At 32.7% G+C, this 9,348-nt stretch overlaps 2 protein-coding genes across 2 annotated transcripts; both read left to right on the plus strand.

Moving 5' to 3' along the window:
- Positions 1-3,081: 3,081 nt before the first annotated feature.
- Positions 3,082-5,996, plus strand: LOC145805636 (uncharacterized). The gene is made up of 4 exons (XM_082900804.1): positions 3,082-3,131; positions 4,697-4,908; positions 5,129-5,344; positions 5,686-5,996. Exons 1-4 carry the CDS (start codon positions 3,082-3,084, stop codon positions 5,994-5,996), a joined length of 789 nt encoding a protein of 262 aa, XP_082756930.1.
- Positions 5,997-6,252: 256 nt separating this feature from the next.
- LOC145805637 (uncharacterized) lies at positions 6,253-6,879 on the plus strand. The gene has a single exon (XM_082900805.1). It carries the CDS (start codon positions 6,253-6,255, stop codon positions 6,877-6,879), a length of 627 nt encoding a protein of 208 aa, XP_082756931.1.
- The last annotated feature ends 2,469 nt before the right edge of the window (positions 6,880-9,348 follow it).

Here is a 9,348-nt window from a genome sequence, read left to right on the forward strand (position 1 = left end):
AAATTTCTCTAGATCGTTGTGTAAGGGACCTTAGACATTATGAAAATATTAGATGTCTTTTATACTATAAAATCTTAATATCAGAGACCCTAAAAAAAATCTCCTAAAATACATCTAGCCATATCTAACTTTTAAAAAAATAATAATCATAAATAAATAAACAATAGATAGATTTTTAAAACAAAACCATTCCTAAGTTACATTTAATTTTAAAAGGAAATTCCAAGTGAATTTTAAAGTATATATAATTTGAAAATTTTCGTAAGAAAAGTATAAATGAAATGCCAACGGTTATAAAATTCAAGTACTAGTATCTTAATTGAGGAAAAATCATTATCATTCTGTCCTCCAAATTATTACACGAACATCAATTTGGCACCCAAATTTTGCATTATTTTAATTTGACTCCTAAACTTTTTAAAATTTGATCAATTTATCTTCCGCCATCTATTTCCGTCTACTATCAAATGGAATATGCTGATGTGTCACCAAAGTTCATTTAAAATTTCATTTTACCCTCCAAACTATACCTTAAAAACAAATTAGCCCCCCCAAATATTAAAAATAAATTTAAATATTTAATTCTTATCTCAAAAATGAAAAAAAAAATTTAATAAAAACAATTGAGTATTAGTGCTGTTGAGTATTGTTTAGACAACAATTGAATTTTAATTTTTTTTTACCACTCAATTGTGAAATAACTATTAGTCGATCAATTTTATTGAAATTAATTTGGAAAATAAACCAGTTACAATTGCTCACATGCGCACACATAGAGGCCAAGAAATTTTCAGCTCAATTAGTTTGTTTAGGATCAACTCGAGATAATTTGAGACTGAAAGAGATAATTCCAAATAAGGATTTTTATATTAATTTTATTTTATTTTATTTTGAAAATTGTGTAATTTAAATTTAAAATTTTCATTATTGATATAAAAAATTATTTATTAAATATTTAAATATTTTTTTTAATATGTGGCGGGTTAATTGATTTTTAAGGTATAATTTGGGGGGTAAAATAAAATTCCAAATGAAATTTGGTACTACATTAGTAAATTATGTTTGATTGTTGACGGAAACAGACAACAGGGGTAAGTTGATCAAATTGGAAAAGTTTAGGCATCAAGTTAAAAAAAATGCAAAGTCTGGGTTCAAATTAAGTATCACATAATAATTTGAACTACAAAATGATATTTCCTCATCTTAATTTTATTGAGAAAAATATAAAATGGAAACTAGAAAATTGTAGATATAAAATTTAAATTAATAATTAACAAATATTTAAATTGAATATATAAATAAATAAACTAAGTAACTTATAGGTTGAACATGAAGCAACATAATTTTTCAATTACTGGCGTTGGAATAAGATACATTGGCATATAAATAAACCTAAACTCAGCTTTTGGGTTGTGGTTACGCTGTCTTTGATTGGGAAATTTGGAAAGAGATTTGAAAATGAAAAAAGGTAAATGTGTATGAAATTAGATGAAATATAGATATATTTTATTCACATTTCACTTACATTTTCTTTCCATTTCTAAATCACTTCCTAAATTCCCCAACTAAATACAACATTAGTGTCTAACCCAATTCTACCAACCTCAAGTTATTCCATGCATATTACAACTTGAAACACTATAATATAATTTAAATATAAAATTTAAATTAATTATTTACTAAATATTTCAACTAAATAATCGATCTATTACTGATCAATTTTCTTAGTCAAATCCAAGCCTAGGGCTATGACATGACTCATGGAAATTGATCAATTTTCGGCTCAATTGGTTTCTTTAGAATCAATTTGAGATAATTTGAGATTGAAAGAGATAATTCTAAATAAGAATTTTTATATTTTTTTTTGTAAAATATATAATTTAAAATTTAATTTTTCATTATTGATATAAAAATTATTTATTAAATATTTAAATAATTTTTTTAATATTTGGGGGGCTATTTGATTTTTAAGATATATTTTGAGAGGTAAAATGAAGTTCCAAATAAAATTTGATACTACATCAGTAAATTCCATTTGAATTTAGACGGAGACCGACAATGGGGTTTAAATTGATCAAATTTGAAAAAGTTTAGGCATCAAATTAAAATAATACAAAGTCTAAGCGTCAGATTATGTATCGAATAATAATTTGAACTGCAAAATGATATTTCTTCATCGTAATTTTATTGAGAAAAATATAAAATGGAAACTAGAAAATTGTAGATATAAAATTTAAATTAATAATTAACAAATATTTAAATTGAATATATAAATAAATAAACTAAGTAACTTATAGGTTGAACATGAAGCAACATAATTTTTCAATTACTAGCGTTGGAATAAGATATATTGGCATGTAAATCAACCTAATTATATAAAATAAAAATAAAAAAAATTCAGAACTCTTCAATTACAAAGTAGTTACAACTCTTTTTTGGCACACACTATCTGTGCGTCCATTTTTAAAGTAAATTTAAAAAAAAAAAAAAAAAATTCTATGCCTCTTGCCACTAAACTTTTCAATTAGATGGTTAACAATTTAACGTGATGGAAAGACTTATAAATATGAAGCCAACATTTGAAATAGATAAAGTAGCATTGGGTCATATATTATTTTAAATTCTAAGACATTTATAAGACGGTAGACGGTCTTATTAATTAGATTTATTTATTTATAAGCCATGATTGATAAATTTATAACCTTAAATTTATTTATTAATATCCACCATCCTTACTTATATTTATTCACTCACTTATTTATTAATATCCACCATCTTTACTCATATTTATCCACCATCCTTACTGTCATCTTTGACATACACAAAAAATAAAAGAGACTAATACATTTATTATTGAAAAAAATCTGAATATGAAATAAAGGAGGCGGTGGTGATATGGTGGCTGCCTAGATTGGCAATGGTGGAATGTAAATTTACGACAATAAAGTGTAGATTGGTGACGGTAGAGTGTACATCGGCGACAATGGTGGAGATAGTTGGTGAATAGTGGTGGCATCCAAATAACGATGGTGGTGGTAGTGGGTGGACAACGACGACAGTGGTGGCAGTGGGTAGACGGCGATGGCAGCGGTGGTGGTAGATAATGGTGGTGTAAAGCTTTTGGAAAAATGGTGGAGAGAGAGAGAGGAGAGAAGATGATAAAAGAACTTGATAAGTATAAGTATTGTAAGACTTATTGGTGCATTTAAAAAGTCAAGAGTTAATGGTATTTAAGTTTACTTAATGGGATTAATTAGTTATTATTCCTATTTGTTTTTTTTACCAAAAAAATAAATAAAAACATTATTATAAATTTCGAAAAATCCAAAATATCACATGTCCGTTTGAAAACACCATGCCAATGTGTTAACACAATTTAATAAATTGTCGATTGATATGTTATTTGGTGGTCAAATGATGCATATTAAGAAATAGATTTTATTGTTGTAAAAATTACATTTTTGCAACGTCATTAACTGACGGTATATTTTCAAACTCTTTTGGGAAACTTGAAATTTCATTGCAATTGTAACTTTTAGCCAAATGCAATTGTATTTGTCACTAAGAATAATATTTTTGTCATATTACCTACAAACAGTGGCGGAGAGACGTTGGGCTCAGGGGGTCACGTGCCCCTTGACTTTTGAATTTTATTTTTTTTATTTTTTATTTTTTTTAAGTGTGGTCTGCTTTTCATAAACAGATTGTGCCCCTCTGTGTATTTCAAACCCACTAACCCACTGACACACACACCACACGCACAACGCACCCACGTTTGTATATATGTATATATATATATATATATATATTTTGAATCCCAATTCCAATCAAATACTAACACACAACTTTTTTTTAGGTGTGTACACACAACTCCAATTACAGTAAGGTTAAAACTCTAAAACCTTAAAAGTGTATGAAATTTTTTATTTTTTTATTTATTCACAGTACTTGTGAAGTATCTTCGTATTTTCTTTGTCTCACTTTGTTGCTTTGCAATTTACTGACTCGTGATTCACCAAATTAGGATCACACAACACAGATTTGGGACCACACTACAACCTTGGTATCTTCTCTTCATTGTTTACATGTAACTTTATTTAATTTTTTTACTTTTGAATAAAAATTATGAGTATTAATTTATAATTATTTGTTAAGTTTTGATTTGTAAAATTTTTTTATTTGTTATTATTTATGTTAAAATAAGAGATTTTGATACGCTAAAATTATGAATCTTAATTGGTGGTGATTTATGTTTAAATTAGGGATTTTGGTTTGTTGTTGTTTGTGCTAAAATTAGGAATTTGATTTGTGCTAAAATTAAAAATATTAATTTGCAGTGATTAATATTTAAATTAGGGATTTTGATTTGTTATAATTTGTGCTAAAATTAAAATTTTTCATTTGTGCTAATTTAAATTTTTTGATTTGTATTAAAATTGAAAATTTTGATTTGTGGGGGGTTTGAGATTTTGATTATGAATTTTTATTTTGATTTTTAGTTTTTTCAAACAGTCATGGTGAAATATTTCAAAAGAAAATCAAAGTTGGAATCACCTTTTTCTCAAGAAAAAGATGATAATTATTCTTCTGCAAAACAAAGTCACATAGAAATTAACTTAGTAGACCTTCCTGCAGATCCAGGACTACGGCCTCGGATTATGGAATATAATACTAATGATCGAGTCTGAATTCGTAGGGTATGTCTACAAAAAGGTCCTTGTCAACCTCGTGATCATAATTTTCCACAAAAATCATTTGGACAAAAACTTCAGCGATTTAATCAGGCATGGTTTAGTGAATTTCCTAATTGGTTGGAGTATAATGTAGCAAAAGATGCAACATTTTGTTTATGTTGTTGTCTTTTCAAACCCAATATTGGAGATCAAGCTGGTGGTGATTCTTTTGTTGGTGAGGGTTTCTCAAATTAGAAGAAAAAAGAAAAAATTCAGACTCATGTTGGAGGTCCCAATAGTGCTCATAATCAAGCTTCGAGTAAATGTCAAGACTTGTTAAACCAAAACCAACATATTGAAACAATTTTTTTTCAAACAATCTAATCAAGCTCGAATTGAGTATCGAACCCGTTTGAATTCATCGGTTTATTGTGTTAAATTTCTTTTACGACAAGGACTTGCTTTTCGTGGGCATGATGAATATGAAAATTCAGGTAACCAAGGAAATTTTCTTGAACTTCTCAAGTTTCTTGCTGATCATAATGAAGATGTCAAAGTGGTTACATTGAGCAATGCTCCCCAAAATCTCAAGTTGACATCTCCTGATATTCAAAAAGACATTGTAAATGTGGCCGCATTTGAAACTATCAATATGATTATTAGAGATCTTGGTGATGCACTTTTTCTATTTTGATTAATGAAGCCCGTGAGATTTCAATGAAGGAGCAAATGGTAGTTGTAATACAATATGTTGACAAAAAAGGCCAAGTAATTGCGTGCTTTTTCGGTATTGAACATATTGCTAATACGTATGCTCTCTCACTTAAACAAGCTATGAAAAATTTGTTCTCCAAACTTGGATTGAGTATTTCCATATTGCGGGGTCAGTGATACGATGGGGCTAGTAATATGCAAGGTGAGTTCAATAGTCTTAAAACACTTATACTGAAAGAGAATCCTTGTGCATATTATGTTCATTGTTTTGTTCATCAATTGTAATTGGTACTTGTAGCCGTGGCAAAGAATCATAATCAAATTGCTTTACTTTTCACTTTGGTTTCTAATGTGGTGAATGTTGTTGGAGCATCATGTAAACGCCGAGATATTGTTAAGGAGAAGCAAGTTGCAAAAGTTGCTGAGGCACTTAATACTAGAGAGCTATCTAGTGGGCAAGGTTTAAATCAAGAAACTAATCTTAAACGTGCTGGTGATACACGTTGGGGTTCACACTGTGGTACTTTAGTCAGCTTGGCTAGTATGTTTTCAACAGTTATTGCTGTGCTGGAAATGATTTCGGAGGATGGTTCAAATTCAGAACAATGAGCAGAAGCAAATGTATTGTTGGACTTAATTCAATCATTTGAGTTTTTATTCAACCTTCATTTGATGAAAACGATATTGGCTATTGCAAGTGAGTTATCGCATGCACTACAAAGGAAAGATCAAAATATTGTTAATGCCATGAATTTAGTTCAAATTTCTAAAGTACGGCTTCAAAAGATTAGGGAGAGTGGGTGGACATCCTTACTTGATGATATTTTATTTTTTTTGTGAGAAGCATGAAATTGATGTTCCCCAAATGGAAGATATGTTTGTAGCTCGAGGGAGAAAAAGGCGCAATGCTCAAGAAATTACAAACTTATATCACTATCGTGCTGAGTTATTCTACACTGTTTTGGATATGCAAATTCAAGAACTAAATGCTCGTTTCATTGAGTCAAACATTGAGTTGTTACTTTGTGTGGCATGTTTGAATCCATCTAACTCTTTCTCTAGTTTTGACAGGAAAAAGTTAATTCATCTTGCTGAATTTTATCTCAAAGAATTTTCTTCAATGGAGCTCATAGTACTTAATGATCAACTTGATACATATATTATCGACATGCTATCCAGTAGTGAGTTCTCAATGTTGAATGGAATTGCCGATCTTGCTAAGAAAATGGTAGACACTAAAAGAGACAAAGTATATCCATTGGTGTATTTGCTCTTGACTTTAGCATTAATCTTACCCGTTGCAACTGCTACTATTGATAGGGTATTTTCAGCTATGAATATTGTGAAGAATCGGTTGCGGAACCAAATGGGTGATGAATGGATGAATGATAACTTGGTTGTCTACATTGAGAGAGATATTTTTGATGGCATTGACAATGATACTATTATGGAAAGATTTCAAAAGATGAAAACTCGTCGGGGTCAATCGTAAAAGTTTAAAATTTAAAATTTTTTGTAATGAATATTAATTTTTAATGTTTAACATTAGCTCGAAAAATTATTATTATATTATTGTTATTGATTGGGAAAGAAAAATTTTGAAATCATAAGTAATGGGTGCCCCTGTATATTAAATTCCTGACTCCGCCACTGCTTACAAACTAAGCTTTGTGGCTAAAAACCAAAATTACCATTGCAAAAAGTGGTGACACGAGCATTCCACCAATAAAACTATTTGTGACCCCCGATTTTGCATGGTTAAGTTTGTCATCACAAAGAACATCTCACCAACAACAATTTTACTTTTATTTCAAATTTTAGTTAAAAAATAAGTTCTCCATATTAAAGGATCACTTTCAACTAGCTCAATGACCAGGCATTCCTACCCCTGCTTACCAAGTCATGGGCATGAGCCATGAGTTCCCCTTCCCCTCCCTCTTATGTGTAGCAATATGTTTTTTTTTTGTTTTTTTTTATTATTAGTAATGACGTAATATTTTATTAGATAAATAAAATATTACAAGAAGGAAAGGAAAGCAAGAAAAAATATCAATTTGGAAAGGCCAAAATGACTTAAATCCAATTTGATGCAATATTTGGTTGGCAAGAACTAAAGAACATAAACACAACAACCAATATAAAGCTTAAACTTCTACACCCAACACTTGTGCAGTTTCTTCATTCAAAAATTGTTTAAGTTCTCGAGAATACCTTTGTGGAGACGTAATTTCTGAATGACAACACGTGGCCGAGGTGGCACCGAAGTGTCAGCCGAGGTGCCACGTGTCCTGGACATGATGCCGAGGTAATCTCGACTAGGCCGAGGTTATCTGCGAGAATACCGGAATCCGGGATAAGTGGATAAGGGACAAGAGTCCTAGATTGGGAGAGGACTTCAGTTTGGATAAACATAAGACTCTTAGAGAGTTTATCACAATCCTACTGGGAGTCCAAGATTGACAATAAGACAGAATCCATTGAAGCTAGACTTCTATTGGGATTAGGTCTGTGTTGGTTTTAAAAGAGAGGCACCCCCATGGGTCTAAGATACGCTTTTTGTATTCTGAATAGTGAGTTAAGCACTTTTGCTATCTTTGAGAGATAACTGACTTGATCGTCGGAGTGCCCCCGGGTGGAGGAAGCACCGCCGGAGTCTCTTCTTTCTGTTGCAGGTCGTTCGGGCTTAATCTATTTTGCTAGTGTTCTCTAGCTGAGTACCCGTTTGGCAGTGTGGTCAGAAATTGACCCCCACAATTTGGCGCTGTCTGTGGGAAAGAAAAAAGAATAGATGGCCAATAACAGACAGAAAGAGAAGGTTGGGGACGACACTCCTACTAGGAGTGGGAAACATATTGACCTTGACGTTGAAGAAGACAACTGCAACAAAGAGACTCGTGATAGGAATCACGAAAAAAAGGACGTCGGCCAGGAGGGCAACGTACCAAAGAAATCAGACCGAAGCGGGTATTATAACGAGGATGACCTCCAGGTATGGAAAGAAAGATGCCTACGGAGGGACGATGAGATGAAGGGAATGGCAAACAAATTGGCGGACCTAAAAACGGTCGTCAACTTCATGATGCAGAACAATGTCATGCAGCCACCATTCCCGTTACAAGATACGCCGATTCCAGCAGCCAAGAAAGATGCCCGAAAAGATGGGCAAAAAACAATCCCTACAGTCCCCTAGCACACCAGGACCGAGAAACACTCTCACCGGCCTTCAAGGGAGGTCGGGCGAGGAGAGTCAAGAAAGGGAGATTCTAGGAGGACACATCACACCAAGGAAGCTGACCCCAAAGAACATCGGCATGTTCAAGGGCAGGAGTTGTGTTTCGACGCAACTGATGGAGAAAGGTCTAAGAGAACTCATAATCATACTGGGAGTAGTGCACCAAAAAGGTTGAAATCTGTCGATAGCTGAGCTTCTGGACGGACCAAGGAGGATCTGAGGGATTACCTCCAAAGGAAGCAAAAAAATGCCGAGGTAACCTCCCCGGTTAGGCCAAGAACGCAGTTCTCGATAGAGTTGGACAAATTTGAGGCCCTGAAAAGGTTCAGTATGCCGAGATTCTAGATATACGACGGTAAGTCGAACCCCAACTTTCACGTTGGCTTGTTCCTGAACTCGATGGCACTATACATCGGGAACGAGCCATTGCTTTGCAAGGTGTTCCCCTCATCCTTCGAGGAAATAGCATCGGACTGGTTTCATAAGTTGCCGAAAGGAACTGTGAAAACCCGGGAAGGCCTAGCCGAGATATTCATGGCTAGGTTTGTGACAAACAAGCTGCATCCATTAAGGGTAGGCTCCCTGATGGCTCTGAGAATTAGTGAGGATGAAAGCCTTAGGGCCTATGCCAAGAGGTACTATAAGGTATTTAACCGGATACCAGCATGCAACCAAGAGGTGGCGGTCGTGTCTATTAAGAACGGCTTGAAAGACGATTGCCTGCTTCAA

Source organism: Camellia sinensis, chromosome 13 (assembly GCF_055761805.1).
Source record: "Camellia sinensis isolate YWXY chromosome 13, ASM5576180v1, whole genome shotgun sequence".
NCBI classification, from domain to species: domain Eukaryota; kingdom Viridiplantae; phylum Streptophyta; class Magnoliopsida; order Ericales; family Theaceae; genus Camellia; species Camellia sinensis.